At 46.0% G+C, this 26,122-nt stretch overlaps 1 protein-coding gene across 4 annotated transcripts in view; it reads left to right on the forward strand.

Annotated features, from left to right (window-relative positions):
- Window positions 1–26,122, forward strand: part of LOC128306026 (aryl hydrocarbon receptor nuclear translocator homolog) — a 192,728-nt gene that overhangs the window by 67,661 nt on the left and 98,945 nt on the right. The window contains exon 1 of one of the 4 annotated variants that reach the window (XM_053043709.1): window positions 13,475–13,525. The exons of the other annotated variants lie outside the window; for them this stretch is intronic. Coding sequence (XP_052899669.1) covers window positions 13,521–13,525 — 5 coding nt within the window. The 5' untranslated portion in view covers window positions 13,475–13,520. Of the gene's footprint in view, window positions 1–13,474; window positions 13,526–26,122 lie in introns of those variants that run through there. 4 annotated transcript variants of the gene reach the window in all.

Consider the following 26,122-nt stretch of genomic DNA (forward strand, 5'->3'; position numbering starts at 1 on the left):
TGGGTGATCTTATGACTGATCATCGATCATCATCAATATCTCCCACTGGAGAACACTATCATGAACGTTAAATTGTATACATTGGTATCATATCTTAATGCTGGTGTCGCGATAAACCGGCGATTTGACTCTAAATATGTTATTAGAGATTGATTCGTTTGCTTTTCCCTTAAATCTACGATGCCCTCTGAAGACGTCGATTCTTGTCTACGAAAGCGTTGTGTTCTATTAAAGATCTGATGAAGGCATCCTCATCCTATTGGAATAAAAATGTAGCATGAAATGATGATAAGATATTCGGCGTGTAGTCACGATGTCCTTCTACTTTATCCATGTCACAAGAGCTTTTTAGAGGGTACACTTCTTTAGTGTTCGGAAAACCAAAGACGTTTAACTGTCTGAATGATATCCAAGATGTTCTTGTTAACATTTGTTCATACAAGACCTCTATAGTCTATAGGGCTCAGTTATGGAAGGTAAAACATAAGGTTTATGTGAAAATTCAATATAAAACAATCAATTGTAGTACCACCGAGACAAAGTACCATTTTTCATGGTACATTAAACGTGTTGAGTTGCCGGATCGAATGGGTATGGTAACCAGCAGCTAATGAAAGATTACATCATAAGAACGTTTGTTAAGCAGCAATTGTATACGATTTCCGGCATAACCAAGAAATTACGCACATTACTATAAGCCAGGGAAATAATTTTCACCCCGCACACAGGTCCGCGGTGGCGGCTTTTCCGAATCGAACTAATTTAATACTTCGACGCGCTAATACCACCCCCTGAAAAGGAAATCTCGACACACACACACATACACACCGAGCAACAACAACGGGTTGGTGTCGCATATCAATTAAGAAATCTCCACCGAGAATTGCCCGGGCGCCTGATTCTTTTCTTCGGGTTAATAAAACTGAACAACCAAGTGGATCGTTGCTGTACGTCGAAATAAACTGGCGTACTTTATTGGTTTTGCTGTTATCGCGACATTTTTCCCCTTTCTCGGTAACTGGTTGGGCTTGTTGCTTCGCGATACCAGCGACAAGGTGGTTAGCTCATGAATATGGATATGCTGCCAGCTGCCACAGCTGCCGGTGGTCAATCGAACAAAGTAAAAGATTTCCCATAGAAAAGGTGCGTAAAGGATTGGTAGTTTTTTGATTAATAAATATTGTTGTTTGCAATAATTAATTAACCTGACAGTGTAACCGTGGTTCATTGCGCTCTCTGTGATGCATATTTAATTGTTTTATTGTAATGAAACGACATCAAGAGAAAAAAAAATGCCGCCAAATGTCAAAACTACTCCCCCTGTTAATGTTTATTTTCTACGTTATGGATCATATCCGGTTGTAGTCAGTAGTGTGATGATTAAAATTAGCGCAACTTTTTAGTTGCAAAAAGGTCGCGGCAAACTTTCACTGTGTGCCTACTGTGTATCCACCCCATAATCATCATCATTATTATCATCGTGATCGTCACCGTGATTATTCGCTTAAATCGAATCAACCCTCTGCCGCAACAACGTGAAACTGTGTGTTGACACCGGCCAGCAAAAGACACATACAGTTTTTTTCGGTTTTAAAGGGAAATGCATTTTAAAAATAAAATAAAAAAACACGCAAACACACACACGATTAAATGGTGACCATTTTAATTGCTATGCAAAAAGGAAATCTACATTAAATTATGGTTGTTCCCTTCGGAAAAGCAAAACAGAGAGCACTAGCCCAGGTAGAAGGTGAGTAATAGCTGCTGTGACTTCTTTGTTTTGTTGCTGTTTTGCTTCCCTCCAGCATATATTGCGTACGCAGAAGTAAAAAAAAAAGCGTCGTGAAAGTGAGTGGAACCGCTTCGTAAGCCATCAGTCACCCGGTGCTACTACTACCACTACTACCACTACTGCCCTCGGATGCTCAAAAGAATGGGGAACGAATTTAATCATTCTTTTTGCGCCGGCTAAGTTAAACGTTTGTTTACCCCTGGCCTGTCCCTGAAGACGTCCATCATAAGGCAGATCGTAATGGAGAAGTAACCCCTTTTTTATTGCAAATGCTCTCTGGCGCTGCTCCCTAGCCCCCGTGCCCGGGTTACGGGGGGGGAGGGCACCCTTTAGAATCATCATTGTGCGTATCTCACACCTCTCGTTCCGTTCGGTGACTTTTACTTTTTACGTCCCTTAAACGCACCGGTTACGGGGCGCCGTAGTTGATGGAGACCGGCACCACCGCTCCCGGAAGGCGTTGTAGCAAGCCCAGAACGGAACCCATTCCTGAGGTAAATGAAAAAAACAAAACAACATGTTATGTTTTTTTTTGCATACACATCATTATTTGCTGGGCGCGCTGCTCACCCAAAGGGCTGAAATCCACCTACCTCGGTGGGTCTCTTTCGTATCTCATCTAGCACCATGTTGATCATTAATTTTCTGTGTCTGTGCGAACGGTGAAAGCAAATGCCAGGGAGGAAGAGGAGGGAGGGGGGAGGACAGAGAAAGAGGTAATTATAACCAATTAAACTCTTGTTTGCAATTTTGTGTATCAATGTAGGTAGGAAGAAAAAAAAAAGTGCCTACGAGAGGTCACAACACACAACAGCTAAATAATAATAGTTTAAGCAGAATGAGCTTGAAGGTGTTGCGAGTTTGCAGCCCTTTTTGCGATCCTGCTGAAGACAATCTGTGTTATCAAGTTGGTGTTTTTCAATTTTTTATAATTTTTCTACGAATCTCTTAAGTGAGAATGTGTTACAAATTGTGTGTCTAAATGTCCTTAAAATGAGCTCAAATGTGACGGACAAAATTTGAAGACTTGTGACGTATTACATAAATGCGTCTCGTTACATAAATACAACTAAATACACCCATATGACGCTGTTTACAATAATGAACGCTTTTATTTCCTCCCTTGATGTTTTGTGCTCTGCCTTATGCACAATGTTGTCGGAGACTTCCGTTGGTGGTGTTTTTTGTACGAATTTTTATCCCGGGTAACATATTTCGCATTCTCGAGTACAGTTTGCTCCGCTGTCGCTTCGGGCGACACGCTGCTGGAAGCGCACACGTCCCAAAGAAGACCAGAAGTCATCTTCTTCCTCGTGAAAGGGTTATCACATTTTGAGGATTTTCTATTCCCCACTGAGTTCGTTCACTAATGAGTTTTTTTTTGAAAAAAAAGGCGAGAATTCCGTCCTTCAAAAAAACGAAAACATTCCACCATTGCTGCTACATTGTTGTACGGGGACGGCATCTTGCTCGCGCCAATAATCGGCCAGTAATTAATTTTATGTCTTGCGCTGCGTGTTGCGCCAAACACAGTGACAAGTGCAATGTGCCCAATGTGACAATTATATTACAGTTTAATTGACTCAAAACCCCCCCCCTCGGGAGGAGAAGAAATTGGAGCGATGGCAGCATGGTTATTGGTAAGCAATTTTCAAATGTTTTTAGCGCCGAACACCTTTCAAGCAAGATTTTATGCTTAATGAGTGCCAAGCGTCGGTCACACATAACAACGGTCAAACCAGACAGAGTTTGCACCCTTGTAGCAGGCCTCCCTTTGTCACCATGGCGGGTGGTGACGTGATGGATGGATGGTAGCAGCGTTAAATGGGAAATATGGAATGCAACATAACTTCAAAACAACAAAAAAAAGGAAAAGGAACGCAACGGAAGGAAAACATTTCCCTTCCAGCAGCCGGACGGGGCGCCACGCACCATCGGGGAAAACGGCAACATAATGAGGATAATGATAATGAGTCGCGCGTAACCACCGCCACACGGTGGATATATACTCTGTTTCTCGCGCGCGCGCGCACATAAAAAAAAACCCCTCCACAAGCTGTGAGCGCCTGTGTGTGTGTGTGAGGTGAAGCATTGCAGCGCAACCCCGCGTGGCACCGCAGGAATGCATACAACGTGCAGCGTCAAGCCTTCAAAGGTGTTGCAAGCTTATGATACATTGTAATGGGGCCCGTTTTTTTTCGCCTTCTTAACAGTTTTTTGTGTTGTTTGTAACGTACATTTCTTGTCGATTTGCCGGCGGCTAAATGAAACATAATTCTAGTGAAAGCACCTCAGTACATGTGCTGAAGACACAGAGGCACACAGAGCACCTCGTAGTGCTCGAACACAGCTCGCCGGCGAGTTTGATTGCTTTGCGCAATTAACTGCAAAGTAAACAATTTTCCTTCCGCTTCCGCCTGCTTCCCTTTGCTGTCACCCGTGTCAGCCGTTGATAAATGGTTCAATAATTAATTTTTATTTAAATACAACCAGCCACCACCTTGCCGCTTCTTGCTTGCTGCTTGCTTGCTGGCCCCATTTTGTCAGCTCATAATCGGCTGACATCGGTGTAAGGCAATTGCGGCTATGATTAATTGAAGAAGGTGTGTGATGGCCGCCTGGTATGAAGATGCTGCTTTGTATGCGTACGATAGAGGGGGAGGATTGGCCCGGTGTTTTTTTTCTCACTCTCTCGTGCTTTTCTCGTTCAATCGATCAAAAATTACTTCCGGAAGTCGCGGAACGACGAGAGGCAGACAGGAACCAGCAACTCATTCCTCCCCCCCTTTCCAGTTCTGGTAGCCAGTTTTGACAGTTCATTACCACCCAAGCGAAGGAGCGGGTGATGGCGGGTGCGGGGGAGTTTTCTTCTTGATTGCCACCCCTTCAGGAAGCTTTTGTTATTTTCTTCGCCGCACGAGGGGAAAATCTTAGCCCAGAGTCCGCACTTGAGTTTTTCTCTCCCGGAGGTGGATGCCTCGGCGGCGATAATTAACCCAAAAGCCCACTAGTACTGTTCTGTCCAGCGGGGCCTGTTTGCAACATACAGCAGCCATAACGGGGTGGTGGTGGTGGTGATTGGTGTTAGTGCTTGGTAATTATAATATACTGCAATAAAATACTGCCCCGTTCTCCCCAGGGCGCACCAACACTGTACTGCGCTGTTGTGCACATACAGCCTACAGCAAACAATGCCTCCTGACGGCGTGTGCGCAAGATAGAGCTGTTGATTGAAGTGATATAACTAGCAAACCATCATCTCCGACCAGACTCTCGACCAGAGGGGTGGTTAGTGCTGAGGTGGTATGTTTTTCGCCGCCACACCGTAGTAGGGCGTGAGTGGGAAGCAGGAAATTCGCTCTCCGCCTTTTAAACCAACCGATCTAATGAGCCTCCGGTCGTCCGTCTACGGCGGGTTCGGATCAGCTTATTAAGATTCATTAGCACTCGGTAAACAGTTCGGTTTACCGGTGGGGGGGGAGTGATGTGGGGGGGTGGATGGGCGAAAGAAACAACACGCCCTGTGGCTGGCCGGGTGGGAAGAAACTATTGTCGCGTTGCCGTCGTGTGATGTTCATTTTGTTGATGCTGTTGCTCCAAGCTCCCTTTCGAATTTATGCATTCTAGTCAATGCAAATCAATGCACAGTGGATAAAAATATTGATTAGCAAACTCGAACACCGAACAATGTCTACGCTTAATGGCCTTTCTGTTTCGTTGACCATGAGAGGAGTGAGATGATAGTAATTATTGAAACTGAGCTACACTTTCTATGCACCACAAAATGTTGGTTAATTATGGGCTGGGTTGTTGCCAAGAACAGATCGTTTTGCAAATTAGTTTTAATTATTATAGCTTCTTGCTATAAAACATACCGTACTACATTAAAACATAAACACTGACCCCGTCCGCTGGGGGACAGCCTTTCAAAAGCTGTATCCGATCTGGAAAAAACCTTTTATTGGACACGCGGTTGTCTTTTCGCTTTCGCTCACAAAATTGCTTACAATAATACACTCCTGACACCGGCAAGTTTATAACAATAACACGTAAAACCAACCCATCTCTTATGGTGCGGGATTATGGTCCGATCTGATGGCAGACAGTGTCATTTAAATTTACTGCCCCTGCGGAGTGCAAGTTATTGTGCGGCGTAAATAATCCATGACCCAATCTATGGCAGCGCCGGGTGACGTCTTGTGTTAGGTGTTAAAATATTTAACGTGTCAATACACGTCATAATACCTCGTACCCAACGGCCGTAATCAACGCTGCCAAATGCGGGCATCCCATTTGATGCCCGGGAATCTATTTTCTGCCCCCACACACACACACACACACCCCGGCACTCGAAACGTTACGCGCGATGGTAATGGAAGCCCAGGTCATGAGGAATCCATTTAGTGTCACCGTTAAATGTTGACGTGGATGAGATTACCGGTGCGGTGCAGGGTGTGTGTGTGTGTGTTGCGAAAATGGTAGCCCGTCCAACCCAGTTTGGTCCCGTGCACCCCGAAGGCTAAAGAGCAAAACCATTTAACATCAATCCCCGACTGCAATCGGGTGGCGGGATGGAGGAGCATGTTAACGCGAAAAGGCGTTTGATGGGCGTGATGTGGCACCGATGTGATAGCCACGATTTATGTTATCGCTCATTCGGACAGCATAACCACATCACATCACCCGGGTCCCCTGCGTCGTAGCCCTGCGAACCGGACGGCTGGGATGTAAAATGTACAATCGTCATAAGGGGCGATGGAGGTTTTTTTTTTTTTTTTTGGGAACTCAGGTCGAAGGTACGCGGAGAAGAGACAGTGTGTGATAAAATGTCCTTTTGCAAGTGTACCCTTCGTCCAAGAGCGCATCCTTCGTACACGGGACGATGGAAGCTATTAAGATGATGCTTTCTTTTGCCGATACTGCGTTGAAACAATAAAAGATTTATATGACTTCATTGAGGTTCTCGGGGCCAACCATAAACAGCAAAAAAAAAAGAACTCTGTGAAATAGAATCAAAAAACCGAAAAAAAACTAACACACCACCAGTAAGATCATCAAACGCTCTGCCGAAAAGCGGCCACCATCGACAGTAATGCCCGCACGCTGCCAAATCTACCAAATAGTACGCATATGGGAGAGTGATTTTGACGGCTTTTTGTCGTTGGGTATGTTTTATGCCGTTTTTTCTGGTTTTATTTTTATTTTCCGCTCCTTAAAGAAGGACCCTTCCGCCCTTCCGGTCGCTGAGAGGGAATTATCGATGGTGGATAGCATCGGTGGAAAACCTATTTTGTTGATATAGTCCCACTCCTCTCGTGTTCCTTTCGGATTTTTTTTTGGCTTCGTTATTGTGTTTGCGCACAACACGAAGGCCGTTTTGAGATGATGCTTTGCCTTCGCACGTCCACACGGGCGGCAAATCCAATTTTTGCTAGACAGAAACCAGGGAATCAGGAAACGCAGAAGGGGGAATGTCATAAATTGTGGCAAAAGATCGCGAGTTGTTAGAAATTCGCCCCCAGCCTGCCTCTACGGGGGGGACCCTCCTCTTCCTGCCCTAGCAGGGGAAGATTTGGGTCGATTTGGCACGAGGTGCTCTATCACACTGATGAGAAAAAGTTTATTGAATTGTGTGATATATTGAGCGGCCACACCATCATCCACCGCGCGCCCATCGTTTTCACTTTAATGTGGCTGCCCCACAGTAGTTTTGACCCCATCGGCGCGGCGATAGAGATCCAGAACGGTTCGGGTGGCGTCTTCCCCTTTCGGTACGGTTTGCTGCCATTCATCACCGAGGATTCTGGGCGGCACTAGGAACGGTTTCTCGATTGTTTTGTGCGTGCGGACGTGCGCACGTGCTCCACGTGTATGTTGCCCGCACTCCCCCGGTGCGGTGTGGGGGAACAGATAGACAGATGGTAGCTTCAGCACTCCCGCACCGTGCAGACCTGCAGGGTTTCGGAAATCTTTCGGGAACAAATGTTCCGGCTAGCGGGACATAAACGCTTGGATTAAAATATTAAAACGGCTCAAGTGGGCTTTGCCATCTATCTTGTTTAAGGTTCGCGCACTACACTTCCGTTCCTCGGTCCCTGAGGAAGGGGGGGAATGGAGTTGCGTGGTTGGGCTCGCATCTCCTTGCTTTGCAGTTATGTTAGCAGTCAGTTTGTCTTGTCAGTTGATAACTGATGGCCACGAGCTAGCATTCGATGTGGTTAATTGAGGGCGAAAGCATATTGATTTGATTTATTTGCTGTTATTTGCTCCATTTCTTGAGGCCTTTATCCAGATGCGATGTAAAGAGTAGCGTTGTATACAATGAATCTTTTAAGAAGAGTCGTTCATATGAATATTCAAGTCTCCAACGATTCATGAATATCTCAAGATCTTTCTTCAGAGATTTTTCTGGAACTCATGAATCTTTAGAGTTCTATGCATCTTTTGAGTTTCATGATACTGCCTAGTCTGCGATGGTTGACGTATCCTTAGAGTTCCAGGAATCTGTGGTGATCAGGTTTCTTCAATGATTTTTCTGGAACTCATGAATCTTTAGAGTTCTATACATCTTTTGAATTTCATGATACTGCCTAGTCTGCGATGGTTGACGTATCCTTAGAGTTCCAGGAATCTGTGGTGATCAGGTTTCTTCAATGATTTTTTTGGATCTCTTGAATCTTTAGAGTTCTATACATCTTTTGAATTTCATGATACTGCCTAGTCTGCGATGGTTAACGTATCCTTAGAGTTCCAGGAATCTGTGGTGATCAGGTTTCTTCAATGATTTTTTTTGGATCTCTTGAATTTTTAGAGTTCTATAAATCTTTTGAGTTTCATGATACTGCCTAGTCTGCGATGGTTGACGTATCCTTAGAGTTCCAGGAATCTGTGGTGATCCTGTTAGGAATCTTCATATTTAAGATTCGAAATCATTCTTCGGCTTAAAGCTGTATTCAAATTCATAAAACTCTGCTAAAATCCCTAGTAGAACACTGTGTTGGAACAGCACTCTTCCACGCTACTTTAAATGCCTAATTGAGTCTTCGTCTGTACGTATAATCTCCGTTCCAGCAAATGTTTGCTACCCTACCGAAGTGCCAGATATTACCCAACAGCTGCTAAACTACCCTGTCTTAGCAAGAATAACCAACCTTTACCTCCGTTGACAAACAACGTTTATGTGAACTGTGGCGGGTTGTTTTTTCTGGTTTTCGTACCTTTCGTTGCTGAACCAAACCCACCCAGCAAAGAACCAATATATGGCCCAACAGTGACCCCGAGTGTCAAGACAACCGGCACTGGTTACCCCTGTCAAACAACAACAGCAGCAGCGAACGCGTTTGATGTGGGCACCAAAACCCGGGAGCGAGTAATAAACACACGTTTTAGGTGAATATTGACGGGGCTTTTTGTGTGTGTAGAGTGTGTTCCCTTCCAATTGGAACTTCTGGAACTACTTGAAGGATTCTCGCCTATGTGTATGGTGTGGAACATGCTTTTTTTTGTTTGGTTCGGTTTGTTTGTTTGGTTCTTTTTATGATTCATCTGCCTTGTCCTAGTGAAGGATCTCGTTTGCGTTTGCTATGCTTTATGCGATCCTCCCGCGAGACGTCGAACTCTGGTGGTGTGCTTTTGTGGGTTGTCCATGAGAGAGAGAGAGAAAAAAAAAGACACGTGCAAATGATATACATTATGAGCGAAGCATATATATCTACAATAAAAGGGCATAAATCAATCCGCCTTGTTGCGCTCGGAAGGTTCATTGCGAATGTGCGAGGTGTTTGGGTGTTGAGAATCTTCTACCCGAAGAACATTTTTCATACGCTTCCGAACGCTGGTTGGAGTGATTTTCCTTATGGTGGAAAACCATCCACAGAGCGGTTGCCCCCCCGTGTGAAACATGATGGTTTGGGATTTCGTGCAAATTCTGACGAGACCTGTGTGCTGCGCAGACAGTCTTCTTTTTTCGTTCTCCAGCTCTTTTGAATCTCGCAAGAAGCTTGCAAAAATGAAGATCCTTCAAGTGGGATACACACGCAAAAAAAAAACACACACAGCATGGACAACACCGCCGCCGGGGTTTTGGGCACTAGTGATGGCTACTATTCGTGCGCTTTGCTGCCAGAACCAGAAACCATCCTAGACCAGAGGCGGTGGCTGCCAGCAGCACCGTCTGGAGCTGGCATTTTCGCTACCGTGGCGCGCACGTGTGTGTTTTTGGTGGTACATGTGTTAAAATATATTGCAAAACGAGAACGAGAACGACGGGCAGCTACGACGGGATTCGTTCCTGTGGACGAGCGGGAGTAGTAGCGTTCACACATGCAACAGTATAAATTATCTCATAATTTTCCAACGAACACATCCTTCGCCACCACAAGCGTCCCCTTTTGGAACAAGGAGAAACGCCCCAAGAACGCAACGTAAACGAGCAGTTTGGAAGGGAAGGTTTGAAGATTCACTAGAGAATAGTCTGTGATCTGTGTGCTGTGGAACCATTGAGCACCAGAGCGAGCCACCAGGCAGCAGTGTGGTGTGGTTCCGCTGGTTCGTGCATATTTTCGGTTGTGGTTCGTTCACTTTCATTGCAAAGTCCGTGCTGTGGCCACAGGTTGTGCACTGGAGGGACATAATGTATGGAGCATGGTAAGCTTATTGTTTTCTTATTTTGTTAATTTTAAAACATGTAAAAGGAGTTGGTTGGATTGCTGGGGTCTCAAACCGCATTGTTCGAGTCCTTCAAAATGCAGAATTTGTTGGAAAATCCAAAAAAAATGTTATAATGGATCGCGTTTCTGCTCCGATCTAAAAAGTCACAAACACCAAGGCGCTGCTGTGCATTGCGAGTCGGCTATTACACATTCTTATCGAACGGTGCCATACACACGACACATCGGACGAGTCTTCACCGTACTCCCCCGGGATGGAGCGAAACGATTCCCGGGCAACAGCGCCAAATGCCGTCGTTGTCTGTCCATTCCTTGTGAAGCCATGTTTCGGTTTTCCAGCTTCATCTTCCCTGCATTGTCGTCCTGGCGTTCTGGCGAAATAGTCTCTCCGAACCCTCGCAACCCGCGCCGGCCGTCCATCGTGCTCGGTCGCGCATTTCCCTCTATTAAGACCGACCGGCTGTTCATCATCGATTTTGACAATCATTATTTGTTTTCGTCTCTCGCGCTGCTTCCTTCGCGCATCCCTCTTTGTCGGATGCTACCCTGCGAGCATGGTAGCATAAATTGGCCGCCTCGATATGTGGGAGCGTGCGAAGCAGAAGATGGTCGTACGTTTTCGAGCTGTCTTTTCTGGTGAATCGTTTCAAGCAGTGCTGCGTTGTGTGAGATGGGTTTTGGACCATTTTTCGGTGGGGTGAAACGTTGTAAGATCCTAGCCCTGAAACAAACGCCGCAGTGCTTGTGAGCGTGTGTGGTTGAGAACGCAGGAAAGAGGGTGTAGAACACATCCGCGAACATATCGTGCCGCGGCGGTATGCTTTCTTCGAACAGGGTGGGAAGCGGCCAGGAGCCCGAAGTGGGAAAAGCTTAACAAATATTATTTTTATGATAATGAAACATTTGTCATAAATATGTTTCGCCTCACTGTAAACAGGCCCCGCGGTGGTTGATAAAGGGTGCCCCCAGCAAGAAGCGTCGTACCCGGGGGGGGGGGGGGGGGGGGGGTTCAGAAGATCAGCGAAGCCGAGGGAAAATGGACGGACGCTTTGTTACATGTGACGGCTATTGCCGGGAGAAGAAAAGATATGTTGCTTTATCGCACACGCTTCGTACGCAACGCGTACGCAATGCACGTGGTGCTTCTTCGATGCTCCTTTGTTGATAAAGATGTGCGTCCGTGTATGGGCCGCAGCAGATTGAATCTCGAGAAGTTCCCGGCGAGCCTTCTTCATTTTATGACAGCGAACCTCGATGGGAAAATTCGCTCACTCGTCGCACCTCTCGTATGTATCGCGCGTTTTGAATGTGACGCGCGCGCGTTAAGCTCCACCAGGACGACGGTACGGTGGTACAACCGAAATGACAGCCTATGGATCATTTGTCGGAATTAAGGCTTTTCCTTCGCTATAATGGAAGGAAGTTCTCCTTCCGCTTGGCAATTTGTCAGTGGTTTGATATAAAATGGGATAGAAAAATCCTGCTTGCGTTGCGCTTGCCTTTTGGTTGGCTTGGTGGAAGGTGAGAACGTTCGAGCAATGTTCGAGCAAGCAGCCTTTCCTTGCGCTAAAATATCTCAATTTGTTGAATCTCTGCTCTTCTTTGGGTGACATGAAAAATGGTAATGATAAATTTGTTAGCTTTCTAGTTTATTTTGTTGCCCTGTCCATCCCCGCCGGATGGTCTGAACCTACACACTGTTCGTGTACATCATCCAGGGTGGAAAAAAAGGTTCACCGTTCAATAATGGCTAATAATTCCTGAAAGATATCGCGTTAGCGTTTATTAATAGTTAAAAGAAATAAAAGCAACACATCTCTTTGTCTCCTTTTCCCAGACAGACTGTGCAAAGTTTATTAAAACATCTAAATTTATTCAACTGTTGTGCAGTGGTTTGTTTGCTCTTTCACTGGCTGGTGGTGGTACCCTTATCTGTCGCTCATACAGCTTATTTCTGCTTCATGACGCTAATGTCATTGTGCCAAGCGGCACTTTGTGTGGGGCAGTGAGTGGCAAGGGGACCAGCCGGGAACAACCCGGGAACAGAGCAATCGACAGCAAACCTTTTCAAACAGCAATTGTCAAAATCAATATTTAATCAAACGTTGAACGACGCGTTTCTGTCGTGTCCTCCGCTTTTGTCTATCTCTCTCTCTCTCTCTCTCTTTCTCGTTCTCTTTTCCCATCACCACTTATACACATTCTTCTTCGAACGCGCCTCGTTCCAACCCCATCGTCGTGGTTGACAGATATTTACGTGTGTACACAAATCTACGTCAGAATTGTGATATTTTTATTGCGACCCCCTACTTTCCGGTTCGTCTTCCTCATTCCCGCAGCGTGTCCTGGCGATCCTTTGTGTTCCCGGGTCATGCATCCCTCCGGGTACTTTAGGTGGGTCTCGGTCTTTTTTTTTTTGTTGCCAGTTTTCGAGTGGGTGCACGCACGAAATCAGTAGGAGGACCTCCTCACCCGGCGGGAAACACGGGAACTGCGTGGATGAAGTTCTCTCAAGTGATTTTATTTAGTTTACGCGTTTGTCCCGAAACGCGTTTGTCGCGTATGAATGAATGGGTTTGCAGCAGAGTAAAAGCATCGTTTAGTAGTGATGGTGACACAAAAAAAAAAACCGACCCCGGGAGGAAGTGTATGGCATACGGCAGGCAGGCAGCAACATTGAGCAGTGAGCAGCCAAAATAAACAATAATATTTACTCGGCATTAATCTTTTTTCGCGCGCGCGCGCGCGTATTTCCACTGTCGGACTGTTTCTTTTCACTGGCGCTGTTGTGCGTATAATAATGGATGGGAGAGCCGGCAGTATATTCTTCTCGTTCAGGTTTTGATTGGCTGTATTGAAATCCTGATTGTAGTCCTGATCCATTGCTCAATTAGCTCACTTCACGGATGGTAGTGGAATTGTTTCCAGTTGCATTTTCGGTTATCCTTGCTTCAAACACTTTAGTAATAAGGTTTTCCTTTTCTTCTATTTACAGGTAAGACTGTGATGCCTGTGGTGAATTAAGAGCAAAAGCAGCTTACAACGCTATTACAACAATAATGGAGTAAGAAATATCATTGATGATAAACTTTACCGCTAAATATATTTATTGCTTTACCATTATCCTTTGAAATGTTACTAAACTATTCGAAAGGTTATAATTTACTACACTGTTGTGTACACATAAAACAATCCCCTCTATTGTTACAACTAGGTGAGCTTTCAGTTGTATAAACTTCTTTTTATCTGCACTTCTCGCTCTCTACACGTAATAAGATTATCCCGAATAATCCAAACACCTACAGAAAATGGTGTCCTTCCCGCACTCCCATCCTTTCGTGGCCCAGGCCAGGATCGAAGGATCTCCCTCGCGCGTGGGTGAACTATTGCTTTTTATCATCCGCTACACTTACCGCAACCCCGGTGGGGCAGGTTTGTTAAACTCCAGGAGTCCGCTCGCCCTGTGCGGACCTGTCCGTAGGAAAATATCCTTGCTATGTGTGTGTGTGTGTGTTTGCCATCCTCGCGTCATGTTTTGCCATGTGCCACTCACCGCCCGGTTTTGGTTGGGGCACCATTCGACACTCTGGGGACTCCTTTTCACTTACTTTTACGATATGCGTTACGGGTGGTTTGCTTGTTTTAGCAGCCGCCAAACCATTTTTGCCGTCCTGGGGTCCCCTCCATCTCAATTCGCCATCGTTTGATGCTCTTTTCCTCGAGCATCGTTAGGGAAGCGATTGTTGGTGTTGGTGTTTGCGATGCAGGACGAAGATGGCACCGCATCCTCGCAAGGGCGACCAGTGGCAGCAGCTCATCCCAGTGACAGGGATGATGGGCATACATACAAAATGTATGCGCAGCACTTCATATCATTCCCCTTATATTCCTTTTTTTTTTTTTTTGTTGCTTCTCCTATTCGTCAATTCGTCGCTGTCGGTTTACTCCTGTTTCCTCTTCCTGCGACTAACGCACTCTGGGGCCGGCAGAGGGCCGCCGATACCAAGCGGTGATGGATAAAACAACAACTAGCAAGACGTCGGCTGCGATGATGATGATGATGAGGCCAATCAAGTCAAACAAAAAATTGAAGCCACCCTCCTACCTAGGCACCGAAGGGATACAACCGAAGGGCAAAAGGACGCTGGCTGGTGCAGATCGACACGGTTTTGTGGATCTGTCTGGTACCGCACGACTGGGGGTTCGGTTGCACTTCAGCAAGCTTCAAACAACCCCTGCTCTAGGGCACGCAGGCCGGGACACAAACCATCTCCGACCCTAAACCGGACCGATGTGTCCTGAGACAGGCGGATGATTCCGGCGACTGACGTGGGGCGAGAAAACCGAACCCGGAGAGTGAACGGACAGAGGGGTAACATTCTGGTCGCCATTTTCCGACTGCTTCTTGATGTGCGATGTGTAAGGCGAACACATGTATGCGCTTACTCTCCCTCTGCTGTTGATGATGGGGGGTTTTTTTTTCTTTATTGTTGCTGCGGGAATGTGCGGGAGTGTGTATTATTCGATGCTGTCTACACTCTTGTCTTTAACCCCCGGCCGACGATAATGCCGACCGAGGATGGTGTGTGTGTGTGGCAAAGGTGACGGATGTCGAAGCATCGAATACTGCTGACCGTGGCAGGAAGGAAATGCTTCTTACAAGTGCTTTCCACTAGTGGCGCTCCGTGGCGGCTGCCCAGGATACGATCAATTCACCGACGGTTTTAGAGGAAGCCGGGAGGCTGGGGCATGTCATCTTATGACAAGCATCGTCCTTGTTACACGTTTGATGAATAATGTTATGCCCGTGCCCTGGTAGGAAGTATGCCAGTGGTAGTTATGGGGGGAGGGGGGGTGGGGGTGGGGGGGAAGGGATACAAAGAAGCCGAAAGCTAGTCGGGAAAAATACTTCAAAGTAGAGGTGCATTTTGTGGGAATTCGTTGCATATGAAAATGAGTTTACATTTTCGTCTGCACATAGGGAGAGATGGAAAAACTAGACAGAACGAAAATTCGAAGCACATTCATATAATATAAAACATGTAGTGTAGAAATAGTGTTCACGTTTTGTATCCTTTTGTGCTACGGAATGGGGGGGTTTTGAAAATCACAATTTACATAACAAACATTTGCATTCGCGCTCAGTCGTTCGACCAAAACCCTGCTGCACCACAGTGGCTGACAGTTGGTCCCAACAGGATTGCACTTTTCCAAAGCCAATGCAAACGGTGCACGGTGCAGCTAATTTGCATTTTGCAGCTCGAGCAGCTCGCGGGACAGATACAGGTCACACCGGGGGAAGTACATATCACTGACTGAGTGTCCTATTCTTCGTGCGAGACAATTAATAGCATGTCATAAATCTTGAAAAAAAAACAGCCATCTCAAATGCAAGTGCTGCCGAGGGGGGTTTTTCCCTGCACTGGTAAGGGTTCCAGTTTCTCTGTCTGGATTGGGTTTGATTTGGAATACCAATAGTAACTCAGTTCTGTCCTGTAAATATCCTAGGGAGTGCATATACGCAGGGGCACAATTATTGGAAATTAGGACTTATTACTTTGGGACACATTCATGAGTATGAGAAACAGAACTAAAAATTGAATATTTTGACGTTTCTTTTGACCTTTTTCCGAAGCATTTATAAAGGGCACCCGAAAAAAATATGTTTTTCAGCCTATAAATGCACAAATCATCTATAACATGTCCTAAAATCATCAAGATAATTTTTAATCAAAGTTTATTACCTTATTCGTTTACATAAGCTTACATTATGAATTTCCTAATAATGCACCATGCCGTTGTTACCCTGTCAGCTGTTTCAGCTCATCTTTTGAAACGTTCTGATTTAATTCATTATTGAAAACACACTGGACTGGTATTTGCTTAAAATTGACAATATTGTAATTCGTTTTTTTTTGTACTCATCAGTTTTAGCTCCGATGTCATTAGCTGGCTAATTGTAGGCATTTTAATTTCGTGGTCTTTAATGATTTGGCAAAAATAGTTTACAATCCTTTAGTTTGTGTTCAATACTTTCCACACATTGGCAATTTTCGCAGTTAGGATGCTGCACCATTTTATATTTAAATTTTAATTGCTGAGTGTACATTCTTTCATTAGCCAACCAACACAGAATGCTTCTTTCGCTAGAACTAAGCTCCATATCTTGTGCCATTGCAATGTGGGATGTTTTTTGTATTATTTGTGGTGTTGTAATTGTACTAGTGATGGATTTTTGGATTGCTTTTGTGCTTGAGTTTTTAATGATAAGCCTTCTCAATTTTAATAGTTTTGATACACGGATTCTGTTGTGGAATGTCTGCTATGTATGGTGGATTTTGAATGTGATTTAATAATATTCTACTGTATGGAGTGTTTTCCATTTCTTTTAGTTGTCTATTCACTAGTAAGGCTTTGAGCTTTACTTCGGGGATCATGAGGTTTAAATCTCCTTGTTCTTTAGGCAGAGCTAATTGGTGCAATTATTTGAGGGGTATTTTAATTCCAAATTTTCGTCTAATGTTCCAGAGATCTTGAACTTGGAGAAAATTCTTAATATTCGAACATACTGGCTGTATATCTCCCTTTAAACGCTGCTTTAAAGGACAAATTTATTCCCGTTTTGTAATATAATGAATTATTTGTTGCGTTAAATCAATCCTTACGCCCCTTTGTTCATTAATAAGTGATGATATTGCGCTCATTGGCTGTATTTTAGAGTCCATCGTTCGGGATTTATTTACCACCATTATGGATCGATCTTGTTTTTTTTTCCCCTGCTGCATATTGAATTTAATGCATCCGCACGCATCATTCGCATGCGGCGTGGGAGCCAACGTCTCGCTCATTTAAATCGTAAAACAAATCATACGGCCAAGCGAAATAAAGCAATCTCAATAAGTTGCACCGCTGCATGCGACCCGGGGCCCGCGCCCAGCATGCGCCGGCAAAACGAGACGACGACGACGACGACGGTGGACACCCGGTGGTTGTGCAGGCGGGCGGTCCGCTCTGTTGCATTTGAATCCTAAAATCTTTCTCTTCCCTGAGAATGTTTAAAAAAAACCCCCAGCAGTATGATAACAAGGATAAAGTGAATAAACGCACACTAGCAGCAGGAAACAGAAGCATTAAGAAAAACAGTAAAATCAACAACAAAAAAAAATACAAAACGCATTCCTTTCCAAAATGGCCACCGCGAGGGGTGGCGTTGCACATTGTCGAAAGGCCCCCCCGCAACGGGGTACACGTCATGTGTGCGCGCGCGCGTGTGTGTAGCATGTGCACACTGCGCCAACGGCTCTCCCCAGGGCAGAGCCCTTGCGTTTTTTTGTTTGTTCGTTCGTTTCCTTTTTTGTTTAACCATCCCTCGGTTGTGTTTTTTTTTTTGCTTCCAACGATCATTTACACTTTGTTTCATATCCCGCCTGGATGGGATAATTAGTGCCAATGGTAGACAATAAAGCATTTTTCTCCTCTACTGAGCGTTGAAGATGCACACTGTGAGCGCCTTCCGCGTTGGGCCGCGTGTTCGCAGCCTCGCACCGCCCGCGGCCAACATTCGCCAATTTAGTTTTTCGATTCTTTTCTTTTCTTCTTATGTTTCGCTTGTTTTACTGAAGGACATGATTGAGAGGGTGGGGTGTTTTTAGTCCAAAAACTGTACCGCGTTCGGGCTAGAATTCATCTTCGTTTCGCTCGCACGCTCTGCGCACTTCGTAGGTGAAGATTTATGAACTTGGGTGGATCGTATAAATATTCGAGCCCTACCATGCACCATGCGGATAAACACACGGCAAGAAAACTGCGCGCTGTTCCACTAATATTTATGGAACTCTAGAAACCTGTCATGTCGAGTACGGTTTGCGCACATATCGCCATCGATCCACACCACACCGAAGGGGGATGAGCGAATGCATACACACACACACTCAGAACGCGGACCGGTTCACAAATTCCTCATGCGTGTTATCCTATAGTCTCGCTAATGAAGAGTGGAACATATTTGCCGGGATTGTATACACACATTCCTTTTGATCCAAGAATAGTCGCGTCTCATCGCCGTGTCCTCGCCATTTGTTTTTTTTTTGCAAACGACGACAGAAGACGCGAGTCGTCTGCTCCAGAACGCGCGGCCTGCGTGCCAAGCAGCACAATAAGCCCCCTAATGGAATAATAACTTCATGAAGTGTCTCAACGAGCGCGCGCCTCCTCTGCTCGGTGTGTCCCGCTCGAGCGGGGTGGGGTGTATGCAAATTGCGACTGCATCCTCGCCATTATATTGCAGCTGTTTCAGATTTGACGTCCGACGTTCACCGCTGACGGTCCTTCGTGTCCGTTCCGTGTCCGCTTACATACCATGCGGCTGGATTCAATTTCAACATCACCGGGTTCGGAAGAAAAGCCCCCAAGTGTTGACACATTGCGCACGGTTTGTGGTGGCACGCGAATCGCGACCACCGGCACCACTGTCTGTCTCTCCGGCCCAAAAGCAGCGCGCCGCCAGAATCGAGGACATAGACCGGCTGAACGCTCGCACTGCTTTCGTCTCCGCCGTCGTCATCCACCGCCCGGTCCCGATGTGGGGTGGCAGATTGCGTGAAGTGACCGGCACGGCACGAATTCTATGTCAACACGTACGACATAATAGTACGACCATGCGGCCCGGACTCCCTTCGATTGGCGGCTCCCGGAGAACTTCGCCCAATGGTGGCAGTACCTACTTCCCACGCACGCACAAAACAGTTCAGACAAACTACTATATGTCCTCCCACCCCCCGGGCGCGCACCGGTTCGATTCCGTGTTCCAAACCCTACCGTTTCGGTTGATGATCTAGGATAGGAAAGTATGTTTACGATGTCCAAAGTTGTCATCTCGAACCAACCAATGCCCCCGGCCCCGAACGAATCCCGGACGGATGGCGTGAATGCGAAAGTGCCGTCTGTGCCACCAAACATTACCGCGGGGAGTCGCAAATCGTTCACCTATGGGGGGCGCTGTATGGCGTGCCAGCGGTGTAGTGCGAGTTGAAGTACCGAAACCGTGGTGAAGTACAGTTAATTTAGTATGTGCGCACGGTACTGCTACTTTTCACAACTATGGCATCCGCCGACCATGCCGGAATATTAACGAGACACACAACACCGCGAATGGGCGGCCTCACAGGTTTCGAATGGGGTGTAACCGTGTGGTGTACGTTTCTTTGGAGAAAGTGGGACCCGCGATCGGTGAGCTGTGAGTGGCAGGCGCACAGATTGGTTTACCGTGAGCAAAGTGGGCATTCTGACTAATCATTGACTTGCCGTAAGATACAATTGACGACCAGGAGGTTGTGTATTTTTTGTAAGAAGTAGTAAAGGACCTCATCTTTAGTTGGAATTCTTGTTGTCACGTGCTGCTGTGAAGGTAATTCTTCTTTAGTAGATATGTAGGATCAATCTTCACCTGTAGACTCCTTAGAAGTCATAAGCTTGATGAGCATAAGCTTGTCTGATCTTTAACCAGTCTGGAGGTACCAGTCTTCTAGGTTATGTTTTCCATATAACGACTTACGTCGTTATACTCACTCAGGACACTCACTGTATTTGAACTCAGGATATACTACTGTATCCGAAAAAATAAAGTGACTGCGTGAATGAAGGTCATCACCTTCGAAGTAATCCCCTTCCGATGCAATGCATCTCTTCCAGCTCTTCTTCCACTCCTCGAAGTAGGTGGAAAACGCGGATGCTGGGATGTCCTTTCGTTCCTTTCAACCGCCGCATTACGCTTAGATAGTACTCTTTGTTCACCGTTTGGCCCTTCGGAAATAATTCCTTGTGAACCACCACCCCACGGTAATCAAAGAATACCGTTCAGCATCACCTTGATTTTCGTTCGATCGGCTTTGGCGCAACTTCTTGGCCGCAAACATCTTTCAGGATGGTGTTGACCGAGGCTTTGGAAATCCCAACACTTTCGGAAAGGTTTCGTATCGTCAACCGACGATTGTTGACCATCAAATCCTTGGGCATCGTCGGTCCAGGTGGATGGTCCTCGTCTTCGACCTTCTTACGGCCGTTCTTGAGCTCACTGTACCATTTGGTACACATTTTTCTTCGACATAAATTCTTCCCCGAAGCGTTTATTTCATTGCGCAAACCAAATTTGATACATGCGCGCTGATACACAAACAAAAACACTTGGCGCAGCTCCGAAAACAAATTGTCAATCCTAACCGGGTTGATGTGGTGACTTGAAACGTGACAGATCTGTCAAAAACATACAACATTGACAAGCGAAAAATAAAAACAAAGGAGCTTCTTTTGGCGCGCGAAATTTGACATCCAATTGACATTGACAGTAGTCGCTGGACTGGTCCGTTGTCCTTACTTTTCGGACACAGTAGTTAGTACACAACAGGATATATGGCCACTTACGGCCGGTCTTGTAGAATATAGAGGTAGTTGAGCACTTGAAGCTCAAAGCCAGATAGCTGAACACCCCAGTCGTACTGAAATGTCAAAAAAGACATGTAGTTCTCAAGAAAAAGGACATCCCAAATTTCAATAAATCCACCTTTTGAATTGGGTTCCACAGAAAACATTCCAGGTCTGCATTTATCTTTTATTTACCTTCGTACATATCCTGCCAAACTGTTTCCTCAGCTGCTCTTGGCCGTCGCCAGACAGTCTACCCGAAACTGGTGGACCATTCGCCCGTCCAGGGCCACAGGGAACCCTGTGACAGCTCCTTAGACGATGGCAATGATATCAAAGGGAAAAGGCACTGCGAAAGTGGCTGGAAAATAAAATCCAATAAAAATTAGCATAATTTTTCCAAATCCTTTTGTGTGAGTGCTGCCACGACGATAAAGCGGAAGGAGCGGAATAATGCCCCAACGCGCCGTATAGCAGCAGCATACCTTTTTTGGGCATATACCGGGGTCGTTGGCGTTGTGGCAAGGCAGGAAGAAATAAAAAATTGATCCTATCGCCGCCGCCGTGTTTCACCTCTCGAACGGGGGTTTTTTTTTTTGTTATTTCACCCGGTGCTTTATGGGAGACGGTCGGGCTCTCGCGTAAGCATAAAATTCCTGCCTTAAACACACCATTCCCCCGCGCGCGCATACGAAGGTGCATCCTTCGCATCCTAACGCGCATCATCGTACCGAAAGCATAAACTCCGAAACCTTTTTTCTCGAAGCACCTGGCCTCCGGCGGGGTTGGGTTCATTTAATTGTGCAGATTTCCAGCGGGCAAGTATGATTTATGATAACCCCTGACGGATGGATGGATGCCACTGCGGCGGCACCGGTTCGGGTGGGGTGTTCGCCTCTACCTGTGCGCACGGACCGGTGTCGTCCAACGGGCTGCAGTTCGTTGTTACCGTCTCGAGACACACCTTCTTTTCGCACCTTCTACTCCGCAGCCGACCGTCTCGAGCGGCGGGTGTTTTCGATGTGGCTTTTGATTGCTATATGTCACCCCGTTTCCAGTGGCGGCAAGATGGGCTGCAAGAGCGTCCGAACAGGGGGTTGTTGAGAGAAGAAATCGTTCCTTCACTTCCTCGGGCGTAGTGTAGCGGAGACTTGGTGGATCCTGGCGGTGAGAAGATGACATCGTAGCATAAATCGCCCCGCAGCTAACGATCGATGTGTGTATGTGTGTAGACTCAACTTACACCAAGATGTGTACGTGTGTGTGTGTGTGTTGTCGCCTCTCCGGGGATGGTGCAAGGAGATGGGAAATAAAGCGTAAGATAAAAAATGTACTAAAACACCCTTTTTTGTGCTGGTCGGGTGACGTTGTTCCAGGTGGAGATTTATTATATGGTGCTTTAAATTGTGCGATACACATAATTCTCCTGCTTTGCGCCGCTGGCTCCAGCACACGTTATCCTCCGCCTTACGTTAGCGATTTTTTTTTTCGGTTGTTGTTGCGCTATGCGCACCATTATGTTGTTTCGCGTGCTCAGCATCCTGCACCCATTTGCCATAGACAATTGTTCCGTGGGAGTGTTTTGTACTAGATAGCTGTAACACGCTATTTTTGCCCCCCGACTTCTTCGTGATATTCAGCATCCCTACGAGCAGCATCCAATACGGTTGTGGAAAATGTTCATTACCCTATTTGGCAAAGCCCTCTCGGGCCCTGCCCGGTTGGTAGTTGAACGTAACTTAAAAATGTTTGCCATGTTGGAAGTCGAAACAATCTGATAGTGATTTTGAGACTTCTTTCACACCCGGCGCGGTTGAAGACAAAAAACTGTCAAAGCTTGGAGAGTACGCGAACGTATTTATGGTTTTCGCCACAACCACACTGTTTGCGTGTTGTGTTATCTTTTTTTCTCTGTTGAGGGAAATGATATAAGGTGCTTTACCTCCGAGACTGAAATGCTGTGTTTTAGCAGCTTCGGCTGCATCTTAAACGGGACCCCGGGATTTGCTTGATGTTATTCATCGTAATATTCTCCCAACACTCCCCAAACCCGTTGCACTCGTCGAAGGTGTGGGTATCGACATGGACGCGAAGCGCTGGTTGCTCTCAACAGCACTTGCGAAGGCAAAAGGATCCTGTGCACATGTGTAGAGCTAGCGAACGACGAGTACCGTCCGTGTACCGGTAAAGAAACATGCGCGAAACGTACATGCAGCATTTTTCTCGGTCGTTTCTGTGTTTTTGCAAGTTTTTCCTTTTTTTTTTAAATGTTTAACTCCACAGTAGCCAAGCAGCGGTGGAGGCTGTAGGGTTTCACATACGCGTGTACGGTACTGGATATAGGGAGGGAATATTTTTTTTTATGTTGCTGTATTCCCTTCGTTACCAACGTTCGTTGAGTTTTTTGCTTCGTTTCAAACAAAACCGAAAAACTGAGTCATACCACGTAACGTAAAGCAGCTACATCAGCATCGACACAAGAACGATCAGCCGAATCATCATCATCATCATCCATGCACAGGCACAGGATGGTTATGTTTTGTTGCACTGCATGATTATCTCATACCTTTAGGGATTCTGCAGAAATGGTTAAAGGTGAAGGATTATGGGAACCGAACTCCCCCCACCAGCGGATGGTTCTAAAAAAACACACGGGGCCAATGTTCATCGCTGTATCAACAACACAGTCCCGACAGAAGCGAACGGACAGCCATATGTAAATTAGCATTATTATTTCCGACTTCGGTTGCTCCGACATCAATTTATATTGTTACGCTTGCTACTATCGTGTGATCTTCATCGAGCCATTTGTTGTACTTTTGTACACGGCTCCTCCGGAAGCGCCTAGCCTTTATTTGGCTTGAAATAGTTCGGCTCTCGGGAGAATTTGTGAAGAACAATTTTAATTTAACGATTCAAATGTTGTTGTTTTTTTTGTGTGCTGATATCTTCATCTTGCGGTGATAAAGCTGGCTTCATCTCTGGGGAGATGAAGTTAACAAAACGCTGGCAAGATCGTTACATTTTCCGCGCAATTCGTCTCAATTTGTGCAAATTTGTGTGTGACGCCGTAAAAATGCACAACAGTGCCATTGTCTGCAATACATAAATAAATATTGATGATCACGTTGTATGACAAGCTGCTCGTTAGGTGTCTCGTCGTGCGCTTGCGGACACCGGCACAGCGAGCTTTCTGTGGATGGAAAGAGTTTGCATTTTTAGTGTTTGGAAATTGCGGTGAAGTTGCAGAAATGAAATGTTTTGCTAAACGCTTCACTTAAAATAGTATTCTTGAAGAATTCCTGTCTATTTTTCTTGACTGATGTTGCGTTTCTAGAATGGCCTGAATTCGCAATTTTTGCAAAATAACTCCTCCAGTTCCAATGCCTACGCCACAGCTTCGGAGTCTCGCTCATTGTTGACATATCTGCTTAGTAGCGTTGAAATTGGTTCGAATCATTTTCACACCAACTGCCGCCGGACCGCGCGGTATACGGTATTATCCGGCGCGAACTAGTATATCCTGTGTGTATTATTAATGAGTCCTCAATCAAAGCTATTATCACGTCCATCGGATTTACCCGTGCGGTCATTGGATCCGTACCGAGCGCTGCAAGCTGCACCTGATACTGAACCCTGTCCCTGTCCGTGTTGGACCAACCCTTACGCCCAGTGGAAAACCTGGCGCTTGTTTGATCAGCGAGACGATTGGTCCTGCAACGCTTTTCCGCCTGTCGTCGCTAAACGTTGTGAAACCTTTCGTGCAGACACCTTTTTTCACCTCGTCCTCGTGGACGGCCGGGTGGCGTTGTCCACATTTTCCGGTGGACATTTCTTCATTTCGTCGCTACGATGTGACACTGAACACACGGTTCGGTACCGTTTCGGTGGGTAGAGAAAGTAAATTTCCCCATCCCCCCCTTGCAGGCCAACCAATTCTCGTCTGTCTGGTCATCGGTCCGGAACGGTGTGACCGTCGAGTGTGTGTCATAACTAATAAATAAATCATTGCACATGCACCCAGAATGCACACCCCTCTTTTATGGCCGTTGTGCTGCAGCAGGTTAACCCGGTCACGGCTAGTCGTTGAGGAAAATGCAACAACACCGGCCACCCACCGGCGTCGAAGCGTATCATAAATGCGGCACCGGGTGTTTTGAGGCCGGGAAAAGAGGAGTGCGTTCTGCAATGGTACCCATTTGACCGGCCGAGTCAGTCATCGGTCTCCTCGACGGGTCTGTGTATCCATCCAGATCATGTGTCATCGGTTGTTCTACCTTTCTGACCACCGAGCACGACCGTGTCAGTGTCGACAGTCGACCGTCAGCATTGCTTTGAGGCCGATGAAAGTATCGTCCATAGATCCGTAAAAAGGGCAATTGCCGAGCGGAAGGCGACATTGGGCAGGGGGAGATGTATTGCATTGTCCAATGCTAACACTTCCACAGCACGGAGCACCCACAGTCTGTACCCCGGGGTGTGTAAAGCTCAACTCATATAATAATCATAATAAACAAGATATGCAAACAATTACTGTGTTCGTTGCTTCGTTGCACAAAGGGACATGGTTTTCCCCCTTTTGGCTGTGTGTACTACGATGGAACGGCGGCAATGAAAAGGTGTCTGTTTGGAGTGATCAACTATTTAGGGCTCCCACTCTCCACATCGCAAATCGGTTCCGGGGACCATGCACGTGTTTCATTTGTCTACCCATATTGGGAAGCGATAAAATGTTTGTTTTAGATTTTAGAACTCTTCATTCGATGGTGGTGGGAGAAATTGTTCCAGAATGGGATTTGAGTGCCGGATCATTATTTATGATTTGTATTGGGTTTCGTACTTTGATTGCCACATATGATGTCTCGATTATATTGCCCGATGATACTGTCACGAATTCAAACAGCTCGTAGGTGATGTGTGATGTTTGTTATTGAAACAAATATTTTCTCCAAGCTTTGCCCAACTATGTCTGCAGACGCGCATTAGCAAGACCACCCCGAGATCAGCGTTAAGGTTTTTTTTTTTTTGTTCGAGCTACGACGAGAGCCTACGGGCAAATGTTGGAAGATAATTGTTTTCCGTCGGCCATGTAACTCACATTGGCGGGTTGTGTTGCTCTGTCTGTTTCTCTTATTTCGATTTCCGTCGATTCGTTACGCGCCCGGTAATGATTCCATAAGGTTCCTTATTTTTTGCCCTGCTGTGTTCTGTTCCGACGGTGCAAAATACCGATGGAATCATT

The sequence above is a fragment of the Anopheles moucheti genome, chromosome 3 (assembly GCF_943734755.1).
Source record: "Anopheles moucheti chromosome 3, idAnoMoucSN_F20_07, whole genome shotgun sequence".
In the NCBI taxonomy this organism is placed as follows: Eukaryota; Metazoa; Arthropoda; class Insecta; order Diptera; family Culicidae; genus Anopheles; species Anopheles moucheti.